This window comes from Carcharodon carcharias, chromosome 8 (assembly GCF_017639515.1).
Source record: "Carcharodon carcharias isolate sCarCar2 chromosome 8, sCarCar2.pri, whole genome shotgun sequence".
Taxonomy (NCBI): Eukaryota; Metazoa; Chordata; class Chondrichthyes; order Lamniformes; family Lamnidae; genus Carcharodon; species Carcharodon carcharias.
In genome coordinates, this window is record NC_054474.1 from 103,387,889 (window position 1) to 103,409,292 (window position 21,404).

The following is a 21,404-nucleotide window of genomic DNA, read 5'->3' on the forward strand; positions in this document are numbered from 1 at the left end:
TTTGTCCCCTTCACTGTCAGGGCTGACAGCCTGAAGGTGCTGGGGATATGGTTCGGAGGGACCAGGACACGCGTTAGAAACTGGAAGGAGCGAGTGTCTATGGTGAAAAGGAAACTGGGCATGTGGGAGCGACGCTCCCTCTCCATTGCGGGTAAGAACCTGGTCAGCAGGTGTGAGGCACTCTCGCTGTTGCTGTATGTGGCGCAGGTCTGGCCCATTCCACACTCCTGTGTGGTGGCAATCACCCGAGCCATCTTCCGCTTTATCTGGAGGTTGAAAATGGATCGTGTCCGCAGGGACATGGTGTACAAGCCCCTAGATAAAGGGGGAAAAAAACGTGCCCAACATCGCCCTCATACTGATGGCCACCTTTGTGTGTGTCTGCATCAAGCGGTGCATAGACCTTCAGTATACAAACACCAAGTGTCACTACATGCTGAGGTTCTACCTGTCCCCAGTGTTACGAAGGATGGGTCTGGCCACGCTGCCGTGGAACGCTCCAAGTAGTTGGACCGTGCCGTACCACCTGTCCCTCATGGGAAAATTTATGCAGAGAAACACCTTTGACCACAAGTCCATCAGGCAGTGGTCGGCACATAACGTCTTAAAGGCCCTGAGGGAAAAGGAGAGGGTGGATCCTGTGGAATGGTTCCCTGAGCAGACTGACAAAGTCATTTGGCAGAATGCCTCATCGCCAGAACTTTCCAACAAGCACCAAGACGTAGCTTGGCTGGTGGTGAGAAAGGCCCTCCCCGTCAGATCCTTCCTACACGCCAGGAGTCTCACCCCCTCTGCACGTTGCCCTCGAGGTGGCTGTGGTGGGGAAGAGACCGTTGTTCACCTCCTTGTAGATTGTGTCTTTGCAAAGAAAGTCTGGAGAGAGATGCAGTGGTTTCTGTCGAGGTTCATCCCGAGCAGTTCTGTGACACAGGACTCTGTGCTCTACGGACTGTTCCCAGGGACACACACCGAGACAAACATTAACTGCAGCTGGAGGATCATCAACTCGATAAAAGATGCTCTTTGGTCTGCCCGAAACTTGTTGGTCTTCCAGCGCAAAGAGTTGTCCCCGACCGAGTGTTGCAGACTGGCACAGTCCAAGGTTCAGGACTACGTGCTGAGGGACACACTAAAGCTTGGGGCAGCCGCCGCAAAGGCGCAATGGGGAAGGGTCGCTGCCTAAGACCTTTCTGCCATAGCGCACCGGGGGGCTGGGAACTGAAAAGAGCCCCTCGGGATGTACAGCTCAAAATGAATGTCTGCCAATGATTGTAATAGTCATTGTCTGTACTGATACACCTTGTGATTCATGTTGTAAAAGTTGAACCTGATTGTATTTTTGTAATGGTGATTTTGAAATGGTTCGAAATGTTGTTGAAGATTTATGAATAAAGTATATTTTTGCAAAAAAAAAAGGCTAATCTCCCCACCTTGCACCCTTCATATGCTTTCAGGTCATCAAAATCTCTGCTTCCTGATGCAAGTGCCATTTACCCATCACCTCTCTACTCGCTGATCCACAGTGGCTTCTGGTCCGCCAGCAGCTCAAATTTAAAATTCTTACCCACAGTTTCAAACAAGTCCACTGCCTTTTCAATCATCCCTTTTCCAGCTCTGTAATCTCCTCCAGATAACACTCTGAGATCTCTGTGCTCCTCCAGTTCCTGCTTCTTGAACATCCCTAATTTTAATCGCTCCTCCATTGGTGACCATGTTTTCAGCAGTCTAGGCCCTAACTTGCAGAATTCCCGTCTGCCTCTTGACCTCTCTTTCCTCCTTTAAAATGCCCCTTAAAATCTATCTCTTTGACCAAGCTTTTGGTTTTCTCATGTGGCTCAGTGCTAAAGTTTATCTGACCCATAGGGCTTTTTACTTTGTTGAATGCAAGCCTCTGACTGCTAGACTTCCGATGACATCAGTGACTATCAGAGGCTAGTTGTGGAGGAAATCAAGGTAGATAGGTATTGGTGGGCTATGGCTATTCAGTCTTCCTCTGTAAAGGAGAATATAAAAATGGCATTTCTGTTGAAGTTACCAGTGATGGAGACAATAGCAGTGATTTCTAATTCTGCTTAATTGTATGAGACTGTAAAGGTGTACTGATGATTTTATTTATTTTGTTTTATTCATTCATGCGAGAGTCACCGGCAAGGCTAACATTGTTTGCCCATCCCTAATTGCCCTTGAAAAACATACCAAATACAAATTAGGAGCAGGAGTAGGCCATTCAACCCTTCAAGCCTGCTCCGCCATTCAGTAAGATCATGGCTGATCTGTTCATGTTTTGAATTCCACATTTCCATCTACCTCCGTCAACTTTTGATTCCCTTGCCTAACCAGAATATTTTAAACTATTCAATATTTAAAATGTAAAAAATATTTAAAATATTCAATGACCCCGGGGCCATTCAGCCTTTCGAGCCTGCTCCACCATTCAATAATAAGATTATGGCTGATCTGACTGTGGCCTCAACTCCACAATCTGCCTACCCCCAAAAACTCCTTGTTAGTGAAAAATCTACCTACCTCAGTCTTAAGAATATTCAATGACCCTGCCTCCATTGCTCTCTGGGGAAGAGAGGCCCAAAGACTCACAACCCTCTGAGAGAAAAAAAATTTCTACATCTCCATCTTAAAAGGGAAGCCCCTTATTTTTAAACTGTGTCCCTTAGTTCTAGATTATCCCATGAAGGGAAACACCCTTTCAGCAATTACTCTGTCAAGTCCCCTCAAGATTTTATATGTCTCAATAAGATCACCTCCCATTCTTCTAAACTCCAGTGAATAAAGGCCCAACCTGTCTAACCTTTCCTCAGAAAATAACACTTTCATCCGAAGTATCAATCAAGTGAACCTTCTCTGAACTGTTTCTTACAAATTTATATGTATATAATTGGTGGTAAGCTGCCTCCGTGAACCATATTAAGTAGTATTTGAAAAAGTTGCTGATAGAAACCAAATCTCTGCAATTCTTGGCTGTTTTGCCAAGATAACCATGAGATGGTCAGTGAAATCAATACTGTTTATTGAACTTATTAATTGACGAGGTTAATTCACTTAATTATTCTAATGTAATCACTATAGAGCTAATGCTTACAGAATAATAGAAAGAAAGGAAGATTTCCTTTTACATGGCTTGTCCTGTCCAACCTGTAGCTCCCAGGAGATTTGCTGTCATGGTATGTCAGGCTTAAATATAGCTTTATAGACTGCTTCTTGTAACCTCAGAACATTCTAATTCATGCACAGCAAGATTCCACAAACAGCAACATGACAACCATGAGATAATCTGTTTCAGCTATGCTGTTTGAGGGATAAATATCGGCCAGGGCACCGGGGAGAACTCACCCACTCTTCCACAAAATAGAGCCACAGCCTCATTCATGTGCACCCAGAAGACAAGACAGAGCTTTGGTTTAGCTTCTGAATCAAAAGCCGGCATCTCGGATAGTGCAGCACTCCCACTCCCTCAGTTCTGTACTGGAGTGTCAAGCCTGTATTTTGTGCTTTAACTGTTGAGGTTAATGGATGGCTGGCAGTCCAAGTTACAATGTCAAGGCAGAGCCAGCAGCTCAATAATATCCATAGGCCAGGGAAATGAGAATTCCACATGTACCTGCTAGCATGTCAATGTTCCGCTCATAAGCAAGTTGAATATTAACATTAGATGACAGCTGACATTGCTAATGACTCTCTCCTAACACATTAAAACTCATTTAGAAAGGTTCCAGATATTTCACTAAAAGCACTTGTGAACTTTTTAAGTGTTGTGGTGCATCATGAAACAGGAGGACAAAACAGTGTCAAACGGGCTATGTAAAATAGGAGATGGAAATTCGCCAGCTTGTTTGACATCTCTGCTATTTTTATGCCCATTGAGTCAATGGGCAGGTCTGTCAAATGAGCTTGAGCTGCTGAACCACTATCATACGATTGATAAGTTAAGATAAAACATCAGTCTTAATCTAACTGAATGATGGACCAGGCTGGAGAGGCTGAATGGCCTCTTGCTGTTCATATGTTCTTATAGCTTTTTTTTATTCTTTCATGGGATGTGGGCATTGCTCGCTAGGCTAGCAATCATTGCCCATCCCTAGGTGCCCTTGAGAAGGTGGTGGTGAGCTGTCTTCTTGAACCACTGCAGTCCATGTGGTGTAGGTGCACCCACAGTGCTGTTAGGAAGGGAGTTCCAGGTTTTTGACCCAGCGACAGTGAAGGGACGGTGATATATTTCCAAGCCAGGATGGCGAATGACTTGGAGGAGAACTTGCAGGTGATGGTGTTCCTGTGAGCGTGCTGCGCTTGCCCTTCCAGGTGGTACTGGTTGTGGGTTTGGAAAGTGCTGTTGAAGAGCTTTGCACGGGTTCCTGCAGTGTATCTTTTACTTATTCTGCAATGAATGAAGGCTGGATGAGGGATAAATATGAGAGTCGTCTGCACAAAACCCTCAGTTCCTAATGTGACTGCAAAATTGGAAATTTCATGTGCAATGATGGAACACCTATTCTGAATCACTTGGCCAGTTAGAAAGCTTGGGGAGGGCTCCGAGTCAGAGTGACCATTAAAGAGCAACAGGTGCCTGTGGAACTACATTCCCAGAAAAGAATCAGTGCTTTCAGAAAAGAAAAGGTACATTAAAAACCTTATGATACAACTCAAATGTTGGTGAGACTCTTCAGGAAATGTTTGAAATCATTTCAGTAAGGGTCTGTGAAAGCACACTGTCCTTTCATTATTGAAATCCAAACCCAGCTATCAGGATATCAATCTCTTCTATTTGATCAATGTGTGCCATCAATATAGAAGTGAACAGAACTAGGCAATAAAGAGGCAGTTTCACAGAGAGACCACGCAATAGCTGACTGGGGCATGGGGGAAGGGGCATGGGGGGGGCAGTGGTGGTGCATGAAGAGACATAGATGAGAATGGGGAGGGTGAGAAGTTGTGAGAGGTGGGAGCTGGAGGGCCTTGGTGTTTTTATTTTAACAGCGTTGAAGTCCCAGAATAGTGAGAGAGGCCTTTCAAACAACCTGCCTCTGTACTCAGCAGCCCCTCTGGCTGCCTCTGAACTTTTTCCCAGGTTGACTTGCCAACTCCAGCCAGCATCCGCATGCCCCCAGCCCCCAGCCCCAGGCAATAAAGACCTGGCCTTTACGGATACCGGTGACGGTGGTACAGGTGATAGTGATAATTGTGATAGTGATAATGGTGACAGTGATACTGGTGACAATGATACAGGTGATAATTATACTGGTGGTCGTAATACTGGTGACAGTGATACTGGTGACAGTGATACTGGTGACAGTGACATTGATGATAGTGATACTGGTGACAGTGATATTGATGACAGTATACTGGTGACAGTGATTCGAGTGACAGTGATACTGGAGACAGTGATACTGGTGATAGTGATATGGTCACAGCAATACAGATGATAGTGATAATGGTGACAGCCTTAATGATGAGAGTAATACTGGTAACAGTGATACAGGTGATAGTGATAATTGTGACAGTGATAATAGTGACAGTGATACCGGTGACGATGATACAGGTGATAGTGATAATTATGATAGTGATGACGGTGACAGTAATACTGATGACAGTGATACAGATGATAGTGATACTGGTGGTAGTAATACTGGTGACAGTGATACTGGTGATAGTGACACTGGTGACAGTGATATTGGTGATAGTGATACTGGTCACAGTGATACAGATGATAGTGAGAATGGTGACAGTAGTACTGGTGACAGTGATATAGGTGACTGTGATAATGGTGACAGTGATATTGGTGACAGCGATACAGGTGATAGTGATAATTGTGACAGTGACAATGGTGACAGTGATAATGGTGACACTGACACTGGTGACAGCGATACAGTTGATAGTGATTATTTTGACAGTGATAATGGTGACAGTGCTACAGGTGATAGTGATACTCTGTGGCAAATGTAGGAAAACCTTCACCATAAAAATTGCTCTGATATAGTTGCAACAGCTTCCGTTATCAATTTGGAGAATCTACCTTGCTTTCTATGACGCTTTACCAACAATATTTGTGATCCTTTTGATGTATTCTCCATTTAAAGTATTTTATATTCTGGTTTATAGGCAGATTCATCAGCTGTGCCAGGAGATCAACAAAAGGGAGGAAAAAAGGAGCTTCTTCCAGAAGAGGTAAAAGAGCAATATTAATGTGATGATAGGAAAATGTAGGAAATATGGAATTCAGGGACGTTGGGAAACAGAGCACGTCACTCAGCCTATGAGGAGCTAAATAGGCCCATGTTTCAGGTGGAATCCCCAAAAGTAAGGCTGAAGATGAAATGTAAACCTCCCTGCTTCTGGTCCTGACTTAGATCATGTTCCTCTGTCCATTCCCATCCGCCTGCCTTTGAACCTGCCACATTATAGATGTCACCATTGAAAGTACCAAGAATGCCAAGAGAAGGGAAAGGGAGCTGATTTTACCACTCCTTACCCCATGTGACTTTACATCTATCTAATCGGAGATTAGTGAGCTGAGTATAGTGGGATCTTCTTGACCTTAAAGGTTTTATCTGTCGGGGTGTTGAACTATTTTAACCAGATGTTGCTGTGCAGCCTCCATTACCTGCACTCCCATTGCCCAACCTCAATGATCAGAAAGAACCATCAGATGGAGGAAGCCTTGAACATGACGGGGTGGGGTGTGGTCCCTGTGCCCATTCCCACCAACACTCATTCTGCCTGATTCTAAAGAGGGCTGGGTAACAGGTGAGCAATGCCCCCTATCCCAAAACAGGCAAGAACCAATTCAAACATGCAAATGGAAATCCTGTTGTACATAAGACTCTCCAACTATTCCCACACAATTTACCCCCCTGGACTCAACAATGCTTAAAGGGTGTATCATAAGCTCCTCTGGAAGCACAGAATTGATTAAACTTGCAACAAAGGGCAGCTTTTCAAAATGAACTCAAGAAAGCCCTTACATTTATATTCCACGATCACAGAATATCTCTAGCATTTTACAACCAATGAAGTAACATTGAAAATTTGCCACTGTCGTAAAACAGGAAATGTGACATTCAATTTGTACACAGTAAGATCCCACAATAGCTTTGAAATAAACCACCAGATAATCGATTTTCATGATGTTGGTTGAAAGAGAAATATTAGCCAATTTTAATTGGTGGCCATGTCTTCAGTTGTCAAGGCCCCAAGCTCCGGAATTCCTTCCCTACACCTCTCTAACTCACTTTCCTCCCTTAAGACTCTCCTTGAAATCTAACTCCTTTACCAGTCTTTTGGTCCACTGCCTCAATATCTCCTTATGAAGCTGAGTGTCAAGTTGCTCCTTTGAAGCACATTGGAATGCTTTATAACGTTAAAAGTGCTATTTAAATGTTGTAATGTGGCCATTCTTCATGTGTGCTTCCCGATGGTGAGCATCAGAAACATATTTGGCCATAAAAGTCACAGCAGAGAAGTTTTACCTGACCATCACATTCACAGTTTCCAGCCAGGGTCATTGTATAGTGACCAGCAAACACAGCACCTCCCCACCCCCAATCCCACCCCAGCAGATATTCTGCTGACCAGCCCAGAGACGCTTGCCATAGTGGAATGGTTCACACTGAATTAGCTGAGAAGATCAAGGGATGATGAAAATGTTTCTCAGTTCATTGAGGAACCAGGAGAAAAATGGCTTGAAGGTTGTGACTTTAGTTGGTTTTCACATGATGCAACAATTGATGGTTTATGTAGTACAAGATCCTGTGTTAGTCACTGTGTGATGAATGGCTGACTCAATGAGTGAATCATTTCCAGTCTAGATGATTTGGTAGACATTGAGGTGAATCATCGATTTGCTTTACGGACTTTTGTTGTTATCCCACCTAAACTCTGAACTTGTCCGATCCAGGAACTCCATCTTGGTAACATGAGAATGAAAGGATTAGCTACAGTGCAATATTAACGGAGATACTGTTCATGAATGTCAGATGTACAACCTGTAGAATCCAGGACTTGGCAAAAGCCAACAAAGGCTTGGCAGCCAAACCTCACTGATTTCAGCAAGCTGGAGATGCAGGAACTTTGAGTTACTTTTTGTTTTCATTTTAAATGTCTTGGATGTCATTATCAGTTGTTACAGTGACAATCGCCGTTTTACAATATCTTGGTCACCCGACCTGGACTTCCTGACGAACTGGTCTTTGACAGTAACCTGTTCAGTCATATGACCTTTCACAATCTGTGAGCTGGAATGGTGTGTCTCATCTTCAGTCTCCACCCGGACACCACTCCTCACAAACAGGGAAATCGAGAGAGTCAGACTCTATAAAGAAGGTCAAGTTGTATTTCTCTTGAGAAACCCTACAACACCTCACACTATTATCAGAATGGCATTGACAATCTAAGAGTTGCACACAGCAAGGAAAAGAAAAGCAAAGTGACAGTATAAACCTTGGTGACCCCATCTGACCACACAGTGTGGTGGAGCAGTCTTAGTACAAGGTTAGTCTTCGTGCCACTTGCTTGTGCTGCTTGCTACCCTTAATGTCCCCATTAGCACATTCCTTAGATAATATCACCACCGTCAACATCCCTTTGTCCTTTTGTCTATGATATCTTTGGCAATCTCTTCTTTGCCTCCATCTATCACTGGCCCTCTATCCAGCTCTACCTGTCCCACCCCGATCTACCAGCTTATATTTCACCTCATTTCTATATTTCTTTAGTTCTGATGAAGAGTCATACAGACTCGAAATGTCAACTATGTTCCTCTCTGCAGATGTTGTCAGACCTGCTGAGTTTTTCCAGCTATTTTTGTTTTTGTTTTAGTCTTCATACTCCTTTGCCTCTTGACTGGGGGTCAGTAGTTTTGGTTGGAAACAACCTAAAGAAGGGAAGCACCTTAAAAAGAGGAAGGGGCAGATATAGAGTGGGCTTGTGAAGATAAGTTGGCTGCATGTTGATGGAAGGGAAGCTACATGGAGTTTTCTATCTGTTCCAGGAAAGAGGAATTCCCAACTGGAATTCCACCAGTGTATTTCCTTTTGACTGTTTTCACCTTCCCGTCGAAGTATTCTCACCCTATTTCTAGTCAAAGAAAGAAGAAACACTAGCATTTCCACAGCATCTTTCATAGCCTCAGGACATCCCAAAGCACTTTCCAGCTAATAAAGTACTTTTGAGGTGCACCCGTTGTTGTCATGCCTGAAATACATTAGCCAGTTTGTGCACAGCAAGCTCCCACAAACAACAATGTGATAATAATTGGATAATCTGCCTTCCAGTGATGTTGGTTTGAGGATAATTATTAACCAGGACATTGGGGAGAATGCCCCTGCTGTTCTTCAAAATAATCAGATAATCATTGACTCATACAACACAGAGGGCAACTATCCAGCCAATCATGATTTTTTGAAAGAACTTTTAAATTAGTCCCGCTCACCAGCTTTCTCCCCATAACTCTGAAAATTAGCCCTCTTCAAGTAGATCTTGAGTTATGTAACAAGCAGAGTCATAACAGGCGAGGGCTTAAAGGACAGTAGTGTAATGGGCGGGGGTGTAACAAGCAGGGGTGTAACGAGCAGGGGTATAATGGGCAGGGTGTAAAATGGGTGGGAGTATAACGAGTGGGTGTGCAATGAGTTTTGATGTAATGAGTGGGAGTGTTATGAGTGGGGATGTTATGAGTGGGCGTGTATTGGGCAGGGGATATAAAAAGTGGGACTGTAATGGATGTGGGTGTAAGAGACAGAGGCATAATGGGTTGCAACTGTCTGGGATGTGGCAAGCAGGAGGAGGCGATGGTGTAGTGGTATTGTTGCTGGACTGGTAATCCAAAGACCCAGGGCAATGCTCTGGGGACCCAGGTTTGAATCCTGCCATGGCAGATGGTGGAATTTGAATTCAATAAAAATTTGGAATTAGAAGTCTAATGATGACCATGAATCTATTGTTGTTAAAAACCCATCTGGTTCACCAATGTCGTCCTTACCTGGTCTGGCCTACATGTGACTCCAGACCCACAGCAACGTGGTTGACTCTTAATTGCCCTCTGAAATGGCCTACCAAGCCACTCAATTGTATCAAATCGCAACAAAGTCACAAAAAAGGAATGAAACCGGACGGACCACCTGGCATTGACCAAGGCACGAGGAACAACAACAGCAAAGTCCACCCTGCAAAGTCCTCCTGATTAACATCTGGGGACTAGTGCCAAAATTGGGAGAGAGTCTTACAGACTAGTCAAACAGGAGCCTGACATAGTCATACTGATGGAATCATATCTTACAGATAATGTCCCAGACACCACCATCACCATCTCTGGGTATGTCCGGCAGGACATCAGCAGAGGTGGCAGCACAGTGGTATACATTTGGGAGGGAGTTCCCCTGTGAGTCCCCAACATCAATTCCAGACCCCATGAAGTCTCATGGCACCAGGTCAAACATGGGCAAGGAAACCTCCTGCTGATTGCTACGTACTGCCCTCCCTCAGCTGATGAATCAGTGCTCCTCCATGTTGAACAGCACTTGGAGGAAGCACTGAGGGTGGCAAAGGCACAAAATGTACTCTGGGTGGGGTCTTCAATGTCTGTCACCAAGAGTGGCTCGGTAGCACCATTACTGACCGAGCTGCCCGAGTCCTGAAGGACATAGCTGCTAGACTGGGTCTGCGGCAGGTGGTGAGGAATCCCGCAAGAGGGAAAAACATACTTGACCTCATCCTCACCAACCTGCCTCCAGCAGATACATCTGTCCATGACAATATCGGTAGCAGTGACCACTGCACAGTCATTGTGGAGACAAAGTCTGCCCTTGACATCAAGGCTGTGTTTGACCGAGTATGGCACCAAGGGGCCCTAGCAAAACCAGAGTCAATGGGAATCGGGGGAAAGCTGTCCACTGGTTGGAGTCATACCTAGCTGAAAGGAAGATGGTTGTGGTCATTGGAGGTCAGTCATCTCAGCCCCAGGATATCACTGCAGGAGTTCCTCAGGGTAGCGTCCTAAGCCCAACCGTTTTCAACTGCTTCACCAATGACCTTCCCTCCAAGATACGATCAGAAGTGGGGATGTTCGCTGATGATTGCACAATGTTCAGCACCATTCGCGACTCCTCAGATACTGAAGCAGCCCATGTCCAAATGCAGCAGGACCTGGACAATATCCAAGCTTGGACTGACAAGTGGCAAGTAACATTCGCGCCACACAATTGTTAGGCAATGACCAACTCCAACAAGAGAGAACCCAATCATTGCACCTTGATGTTCAATGGCATTACCAACACTGAAACCCCCATTATCAACATCCTGGGAGTTGCCATTGACCAGAAACTGAACTGGATTAGCCATATAAATACTGTGGCTGCATGAGGTCAGAGGCTAGGAATCATGCGACGAGTAACTCACCTCATGACTCCCCAAAGCCTGTCCACCATCCAGAAGGCACAAGTCAGGAGTGTGATGGAATACTCCCCATTTGCCTGGATGAGTGCAGCTCATACAGCACTCAAGAAGCTTGACACCAGCCAAGACAAAGCAGCCTGCTTGATTGGCACCACATCCACAAACATTCACTCCATCCACCACCAACGCACAGTACCAGCAGTGTAGTACTCTTATATAGTAAGTAGTGCCATCTACAAGATGCACTGCAGGAATTCACCAAGGCTCCTTAGACAGCACCTTCCAAACCCACGACCACTACCACCTAGAAGGACAAGGGCAGCAGATAGATGAGAGCACTGGCACCTGGAAGTTCCCCTCCAAGTCACTCACCATCCTGCCTTGGAAATACATCGCCATTCCTTTACTGTCGCTGGGTCAAAATCCTGGAACTCCCTTCCTAACAGCACTGTAGGTGTACCTACATCATATAGACTGCAGCAGTTCAAGAAGGCAGCTCACTACCACCTTCTCAAGGGCACCTAGGGATGGGCAATAAATGATGGCCCAGCCAGCAAAGCCCACACCCCATAACTGAATTTTAAAAAACATGCTGGATTGTAATGAGCGAGGAGTTTAATCGGGTGGGGATGCAACAGGTGGTGGTGTAAGAGGCAGGGGCATAACAGGCAGAAGTGTAATGGGAAGGAGTATAACACGCAGGGATGTAAAGAGCAGGGGGTTAATGGGCAGGGGTAAAATGGGTGGGAGTGTAATGAGCAGCATATAATGAGTGGGGGTGTAATAGGCGGGGTGTAACAAATGAGGGTATAATGGGCAGGGCCATAAGAAGCAGGGCATAAAGGGTGGGGTTGCAACTGGCAAATGCATGGAGGGCACGGGTATAACATACAGGGTTGTAATGGGTGAGGGTTTAATGGGTGGGTGTGTAACAGGCAGGAGAATGGAAGACAGTGGTATAATGGGTGAAGGTTTAATGGGTGGGGGTTCAATGCACAGGGGAATGACAAGTGAGGGTATAGTGGGTGGGTGTGTAATGGGCTGGATTGTAATGTACAGGTTTGTCATGGGAAGGAGTGTAATGGGCAGGAGAATGGCAGGTGGGTGTTTAGTGGGTGGGGTGTAATGGGCAGGATTGTAATGGGCGTGTTGTAATGGACAGGGGTGTAACAGGTGGGGGTATAACAGGTGCCTATATGATATATTATTAGTCATCTTTTTTTGTCTTTATCAATGTTATGTTGGAGTTCTAGTGTATTGAATGTCATTATTAGCAGGTGATGATGTTCCAGTATCATTTTAATTTAATTTACTGTTTTTTGTGTTTAGGCATCAGAATCAAATAATGCAGGAATCTACAGGTAAGGCTGTGTGAAGTGAGGAGCTCGATCTCTGCAGACAGATATCCGTTCCTGAATTTAGATACAATTTCTGGAGAAAATTAATAGGAATGAACATCATCTAACACTGACTATTGGCTCTGGTCTAACTTCCTGATTTGAATAATTAGAAAGGTTTGCATTTATGTGGTGGTTTTCGAGTTCTTAGCTCAATCCAAAGCGCTTTACAGTCCTATGTAGTCACCTTTGTTATCTGTAGGAACAGTGGCAGCTAATTGGTGCACAGCAAGCTCCCACAATCAGTGTTGTGATTGATAATAAAAACAGAAAATGCTGGAAAAGCTCAGCAGGTCTGGCAGCATCTGTGGCGAGAGAAACAGAGTTAACGTTTCAAGTCTGTATGACTCTTCTTCAGAGCAAAGGTGATTGATAATCTGTTTTTATTGTAATCTCAGTTGAATCTTGTCTCTGAATAGTGTCTGAGACAAAGTGTGCTAACTCGAGCCAAAGCTGACACCTCTGTCCAACTCCTGAGCTATATGCATCATGATTAAAGATGCCCCCAGCTCTCTCACCATATTCCTGATCCAATCTCTAGGAGATAGACAGAGGTAACTGGTGTCTCTGATTTTCCCCTCCTGTCCCTGTAAGAATATGTTTGCCTCCACTCAGAGGTAAGAAATATGGAAATTACTGAAGCTGTAAATAGCTTGCTAAACCCTCCCCTTACCACTTCCTGTGCAGGATTTTGACACTGTCCTAACTCTTTCTGCTGTACCATGCCATCACTGTTTATTGAGGACTAGCCATCTTTCCAAATAATCCAGCTATCTTCACTCAGTGGGCCAGTGTAAATCTTTGGAATTCGCTACCCCAGACAGCTGGGGATGCTCGGCCATTGAGTAGATTCAAGACTGAGATCGATAGATTTTTGGACATTATGGAAATCAGGGGTTTGGAGATAAGTTAGGAAAGTGGAACTAATGTAGAAGTTCACACATGGCTTTATTGAATGGCAGAGCAGACTCGAGGGGTTGTGTGACCTGCACCAGCTCCTGTTTCTAATGAATTCTCACTGACTGAAAACCGGAATGAATAAGAGGTGAAGTTGCACCATGGCTACAGGGTGAAATGAGCAATTGTGAATAAGCAGCTGCTTTTACACCACCCACTGATTTCAGTAGAATTGGAAATAGGGTACCTGGCAGGGGAGAGACCTTCATCGCGTTTCTGCCAGGGAAAGAGCAATGGCTATAACCAGTCGAGCTCCTTACCATGGGGTACCTAGCACCATCCGAGTCATGGTGAAGGGCAGCGAGCAAGGAACAGGAATGGATAGGACCTTCTTCACCAAGAGGATCCTATTCAAGCTGTGTGCTTTCGAGGCTGCGGAGATCTACTGCCTACAGGATTTCCCCAGCGCTGGATTTTTTGATGTGTCTTTCAAGCAAGTGGCAACTTGTGTCAAACTCCTGAAGGTGTTTGAGGAAAAGAAAGACCTGCCAGAAATGAAGATCCTGACAGCGGAGCCGTTCTTTGCTCTGCCGTTGCAACAAGAACGGGTTGCTACGGTGCACCTTTACAACCCCTTCGTCCCTGTCGCTGACGTACTCACCTTCCTTACCAGGTACTTCGATAAGGTTGGGAGCTGCACCACGGTTAGAGATGATTTGGGGATCTGGACATGTAACCGCCAGGTTAAGGTAATGCTCAAGACCGACGGTAAGGGAGCCGTCTTCCACCCCCCTTTCAGATTCGCTATCGAGGGAAGCCATGGCTACCTTGTCTATGCTGGGCAACCCAAACTTTGTCGCTCATGCGGCAAGTCTGGTCATGTGGCAGCCAACTGCAGCGCCATCCTCTGCAAGAACTGCAAACAGGAAGGGCACCAGACAAAAGACTGTAAACAGGCTAAGTGCTGCAACCTGTGTGGCGAGGCAGGTCACCTCTACAGGACCTGCCCCAAATGCTGCCTCACTTATGCACAGGCAGCCAAAGCCAACGAGGGGGAAGCAGAAGAAATGCCTCGTGTCACTCCAACTACCAAGGCCCCCAGGGAGAACAACGGGACAAAGGAGGACACAGAGAGAGACAAGGTGGAGGAAAAGATTGGGGCAACAGACGGCCAACCAACAGCACGGCCCCCTGAACCTCCCACTCCTCAGGAGAGCGAATCAACGAAGGAGGAGGAGGCAGCAGTGGGAAAGCAGCAGGGGGAGTGGCAGCTGGTGAAGAGAGCCAAAAGGAAGAAGGGGCTAAGAAGAAACCAAGCCACTTCCCAGACAAGAGGCAAGAGGCGTCTCCTATCCGACACAGATAACAAGAGCAGCAGCTATTCGGACGAAGAAGGGCCAGGGCGGTACCAACAGAAGAAGCGGCAAAACGCTAGGGAGTTGGAGGATGAGACACTCGAGCTCCAGAACATTGGAGACAATGAAGAGACCAGCGCACCCCAACTTTGCCCACAATCTGAAGAGGCCAGTGTACCACAGCCCCAGGAATCTGGGAACAGTGAGGCGCTCAGCGCACCCCAGCTCCGGGAAGCCGGGAGCAGCAACGCCCCAGAGGGGGAGAGGATTGGAGAAGCTTCTCCAACAGAGGACATTTCAAACCCCGCTCTCTGCACAGACCCCCAGATGCCACCCGAACAGAACACCACCAATGGGGAGGTTCAGGATGCTTTCCTCAGCCCATCCAAAGTGAAGCAATTTGAGCACACTACGGGCATGAAGGAGCAGACCAAAGGTCTGGAACTCTCAGAGACAACAGGTTTGTTAAGTGACTAACTGCTTTAAAATGGGTGTAAAGATTGTATCCATAAATGTGCGTAGCATTAAATCCACTACGCGATGTGGATTACCTTGCCAAGGTCAAAGCTGACCTGTTGTTTCTTCAGGAGTGTGCGATACCGCACCTCAGCTCCTACAGGCAATGGTCACAATGGTGGTCCCATAGGCCATCGATCTGGTCGGGAGGAAACGACTCTCGTTCCTCCGGCCTGGGTATTCTGCTGCGGGGAGGCAGCTTCACCGTCTCCCAGCTTAAGGAAGTGGTGGGCGGGCGCCTCCTCGTAGCAGACGTAATGTACAAGAATGCTCCACTCCGGTTAATTAACGTCTACGCCCCGTCACAAGGGGCTGAGCGGCTGGAGGTTTTTCAGCAGCTCCCACTGCTGCTGGCAACCTCCAGGCCAGTCATTCTGGGCGGTGACTTCAACTGCATCATCGATGCGGCTGGATGATCCGGCAGGGCCGACAGCAGATTGGACGCTACGTCCAGATCCCTGATGGAAACAGTAAAGGATGCCAAGCTGCACGACGTCTTCAGCAACCCTGCAGACGGAGCGCAGCATAGATACACCTGGTCGCGGCCTGACGGGTCCGTCTGTTCCAGGATAGATTTCCTGTTTGTGTCCTGTGCATTCACAGTCAGATCCACCGACGTCAAGCCGGTGTTCTTCTCTGACCACTGCCTCCTACTGGCTGACTGTCACTTAGAGGAAGACCAGAGGGTTGGCAGGGGGGCATGGAAGCTAAACATGCAACTGCTGACCCCAGATAACATTGAGGAGCTCAAGAGGGATTACAAAGGTTGGAGAACCGTGAAACCCCATTTTGAGTCACTGACACACTGGTGGGAAGTGATCAAGGGAAACATCAAGAGGTTTTTCATTCTCAAAGGCACCCAGAAAGCTAGAAAGGAACAGAGGGAAATGTCCCGACTCCAGAAAAACATGCAGAATCTGCTCCGGCTGCAGTCGATGGGGGTCGATGTCAAGGAGGAACTCCAAGAGGTGAAGAGCCAGCAAGCCTCGCTCTTTGCCTCAGAGGCCTCCAAGATCATCTTCCGTTCCAGAGTCCACTCCATGGAGCAGGACGAGACGTGCTCACGTTTCTTCTTCCAAAAGGTACACAGAGAGAGCTCTGTGATCAGCAGCCTGAAGGAAGAAGATGGCTCAGTAAAATCATCACAGTCCAACATTTTGAGGATCAGCAAATCCTTTTATGCCGGATTGTATGACGTGAAGCCCACAGACAGCACGGCCTCCCAGTCCTTCCTGTCCTCTATCACGGAGGTCTTAGATGACAGCACACGGGAGAGTCTGGGCAAAGCACTAACTCCTAACGAACTGACTGAGGCCCTTGAGTCCTTTGAGAAGAGTAAAACTCCCGGAAGCGATGGCTTGGCGGAGTTGTATTCGGCTCTGTGGGACTGGATCGGCCCGGACCTGCTAGAAGTGTACGAGAGTATGCTCCTGGCTGGCAGTATGTCAGAATCCATGAGGAAAGGCATTATCACCCTCATCTACAAGCACAAGGGGGAAAGGGAGGAAATTAGAAATTGGCGACCCATTTCACTGTTGAATGTGGATTATAAGATTCTGTCCAAGGTCATCGCCAATCGGGTCAAATCCGCTCTGGAATTGGTGATTCACCCTGACCAGACCTGCACTGTGCTGGGCAGGAAGATCTCTGACAGCCTCACGCTGCTCATGGATACGATTGCCTATGTACAGGACAGGAGTGTGGATACCTGCCTGATCAGCCTGGATCAGGAGAAGGCCTTTGACAGAATTTCGCACACCTACATGGTGGATGTGCTCTCCAAAATGGGGTTTGGGGAGGGAATTCGCAATTGGATCCAACTGCTCTACACTAACATCAGTAGTGCAGACTCTATCAATGGGTGGGAATCAGATAGCTTTCCTATTAAATCTGGAGTCAGGCAGGGCTGCCCTCTCTCGCCTGTTCTGTTTGTGTGTTGCATAGAACACTTTGCTGAGTCCATCAGGAAGGATCCGGGCATAAGAGGAGTGACGATCCCAGGCAGTGGAGGCACTCAGGTCAAAGTCTCCCTGTACATGCACGATGTCACCGTCTTCTGCTCAGATCCGCTGTCGGTGCACAGACTGATCCACATTTGCGACCAGTTCGAACTGGCCTCGGGAGCCAAGGTAAATCATGGGAAGAGCGAGGCCATGTTCTTTGGGAACTGGGCTGACCGGTCCTTTGTCCCCTTCACTGTCAGGGCTGACGGCCTGAAGGTGCTGGGGATATGTTTCGGAGGGACCAGGGCACGCGTTAGAAACTGGAAGGAGCGAGTGTCTATGGTGAAAAGGAAACTGGGCATGTGGGAGCGACGCTCCCTCTCCATTGCGGGTAAGAACCTGGTCAGCAGGTGTGAGGCACTCTCGCTGTTGCTGTACGTGGCGCAGGTCTGGCCCATTCCACACTCCTGTGTGGTGGCAATCACCTGAGCCATCTTCCGCTTTATCTGGAGGTCGAAAATGGATCGTGTCCGCAGGGACACAATGTACAAGCCTCTAGATAAAGGGGGAAAAAACGTGCCCAACATCGCCCTCATATCGATGGCCACCTTTGTGTGTGGCTGCATCAAGCGGTGCGTAGACCCTCAGTATGCAAACACCAAGTGTCACTACATGCTGAGGTTCTACCTGTCCCCAGTGTTACGAAGGATGGGTCTGGCCACGCTGCCGCGGAATGCTCCAAGTAGTTGGACTGTGCCATACCACCTGTCCCTCGTGGGAAAATTTATGCAGAGAAACACCTTTGACCACAAATCCATCAGGCAGTGGTCAGCACGTAACGTCTTAAAGGCCCTGAGGGAAAAGGAGAGGGTGGATCCTGTGGGATGGTTCCCTGAGCAGATTGACAAAGTCATTTGGCAGAATGCCTCATCGCCAGAACTTTCCAACAAGTAGCAAGACGTTGCTTGGCTGGTGGTGAGAAAGGCCCTCCCTGTAATATCCATCCTACATGCCAGGAGTCTCGCCCCCTCTGCATGTTGCCCTCGAGGTGGCTGTGGTGGGGAAGAGACTGTTGTTCACCTCCTTGTAGATTGTGTCTTTGCGAAGAAGGTCTGGAGAGAGATGCAGTGGTTTCTGTCGAGGTTCATCCCGAGCAGTTCTGTGACACAGGACTCTGTGCTCTACGGACTGTTCCCAGGGACACACACCGAGACAAACATCAACTGCAGCTGGAGGATCATCACCTCGGTGAAAGACGCTCTTTGGTCTGCCCGAAACTTGTTGGTTTTCCAGTGCAAAGAGTTGTCCCCGACCGAGTGTTGCAGACTGGCACAGTCCAAGGTCCAGGATTACGTGCTGAGGGACACAGTTAAGCTTGGGGCAGCCGCCGCAAAGGCACAATGGGGAAGGGTCGCTGCCTAAGACCTTTCTGCCACGGTGCACTGAGGGACTGGGAACTGTAAAGAGCCCCTCAGGCTGTACAGCTTAAAATGAATGTCTGCCAAGGATTGTAATATTCATTGTTTGTACTGATACACCTTGTGAATCATGTTGTAAAAGTTGAACCTGATTGTATTTTTGTAATGGTGATTTTGAAATGGTTCGAAATGTTTTTGAAGATTTATGAATAAAGTATATTTTTGCAAAAACAAAAATTGGAAATAGGGTATGACGTGAAGTGGCTGTGATCTGGAATCTGCTGTGTGAAAGGGTGACAGAAGCAGATTCAATCATAACTTTCAAAAGGGAATTGGATAAGTACTGAAAATTAAAAGATTGAAGGACTGAGAAGAAAGAGCAGTGGGGAGGTGGAGCAAATCAAATTGCTCTTCCATAGAGCTGGCACAGATACAATGGGTGGGATGGCCTTCTCCTGAGCTGTATGATTAGAAATTTATGAAGACATGAACTGCGTGAGGTTTGTACAATCCCACTGATCTAAACCCTCTTTAATCGGGTGGTCTTATAGATGTCATGAATCTAGTTAATCAGGCAAATGTGCAAGATATGAAATTTGTGGGGACTGACAAGCCACAAATCCAGAGCAAATAACAGTCAAATTCAGAACCTTGTGTGGTAGCGAATGGCCAGATTAGACAGCTTGTTATTTAATAGCAGTTATTGCTGGGGACTTGCCAATTTAACACTGTAAAGTGCTTTCAAACAATTTCAAATACTCAATTTTATACTCGAAAGGCAGTGGTTTAGTTCTGTTTTATATGAAATCTAAAAGTCTGTGTTATCATTAGTTAAGGTCCCATGAGCTTGCTCACATTATGCATCTTTTGACTTCCATATCATTTTCACCTCACTGCTGCTGTTGCTATCCATTCTCCTATTTGTCATTGGTGTCTGGTTGTACTTTTTGCCTCTAGCTGTGGCCCACGCACCTCCCGCCCCCTGCCCTGACCTTTGTGCTTGTCTTTGTTTCCCTGAAGCTGCCCTCCATTGCTCCCCCTCCATCCTCCACTTATCCGCCCTTTCTTCCTGTTCTGTTACCTTTGTTCCAGTTTTCACTTGCTGGCCCATTCTCACCTTCCCCAAGTGTCCCCACCCTAGCTCTTTACTATTTCTCACCTCCCCTTCCTGTTTCCCCTGCCCCACTCTATCTTCCCCTTCACAATCAGGTACCAGAGTCACATCGAACACATTGGGGATGTTTGCTGCAGAGAAGCAGCTTCAACTTACAGAGCTAGTTAATAATCTAAAGGACATAGTCATATATTTAATGCAACCCCCCCAGATTCTAGAACAAGGGTGTGACCTTCAACTTTCTGGCCTCTATATGACTCCAGTGATTGACTCTTAACTGCTCTCTGAAGACAAGCTACAGTTGTGTCAAAATTAAGGAGTTGAGATGCAGATCAGTTCAGATCTAAGTGAATGAAGAAGCAGGCATGAGCGGCTGAATGGCCTACCCATACTCCTGACGTTACTTGTTCTGGTTTCCCAAGTGGAGCCCTTACCTGCTGGTTGAAATGCCAGTAAAAATGGTTCGTCCCGGAATGCCAGACACTGTGCAGAAAGCAAACCAGAAACGGGGAAGTTTCTGGTGTGGGAATTCCTTCCTCTCAACCCTGATCCCAAATGTCATGGACCGTGTTTGGTGGAGTCAGTGGATCAGTGCTGGGGCCTCAATTATTTACAATATATATTAATGACTTAGATGAGGGAAGTGAATGTACTATCGCCAAGTTTGCAGATGACACAAAAATAGGTGGGAAGGCAAGTGGTGAGGATGACACAAGGAGTCTACACAGGAATGTGGACGGGTTAAGTGAGTGGGCAAAAACTTGGCAGATGGAATATAATGTGGGAAAATGTGAGGTTATGCACTTTGGCAGGAAGAATAGGGGAGCTGAATATTATTTAAATGGAGAAAGACTTGCAGAAGGCTGCATCACAGAGGGATTTGGGAGTCCTTGTGCATGAATCCCAAAAAGCTAACATAGAAGTTCAACAGGCAATAGGGAAGGCAATTGGAATGTTGGCCTTTATTTTAAAGGGAATGGAATATAAAAATAGGGAAGTCTTGCTAAAACTATGCAAGGCACTAGTTAGACCACACTTAGAATACTGTGAACAATTTGGTCCCCTTATCGAAGGAAAGATATACTGGCATTGGAGGCAGTCCAGAGAAGGTTCACTAGGTTGATCCTGGTATGGAGGGATTTTCTTATGAGGAAAGGTTGAGTGGATTATGCCTGTACTCATTGAGAGGCGACCTTATTGAAACATATAAGATTCTTAGGGGGCTTGACAGGGTAAACGCTGAGAAGTTGTTTCATCTTGTGCAAGAGTCTAGGACCAGAGGGCATAATCTCAGAGTAAGGGGGCGCCCATTTAAAATAGAGATGAGGAGGAATTTCTTCTTTCAGAGGGTAGCCAATCTGTGG

General features: G+C 46.5%; 1 protein-coding gene across 1 annotated transcript in view; it reads left to right on the top strand.

Moving 5' to 3' along the window:
* Window positions 1-21,404, top strand: part of LOC121281204 (lymphocyte cytosolic protein 2-like) — a 153,894-nt gene that overhangs the window by 50,197 nt on the left and 82,293 nt on the right. Inside the window, exons 4-5 of the mRNA XM_041193978.1 lie at window positions 6,112-6,177; window positions 12,730-12,761. Coding sequence (XP_041049912.1) covers window positions 6,112-6,177; window positions 12,730-12,761 — 98 coding nt within the window. The remainder of the gene's footprint in view (window positions 1-6,111; window positions 6,178-12,729; window positions 12,762-21,404) is intronic.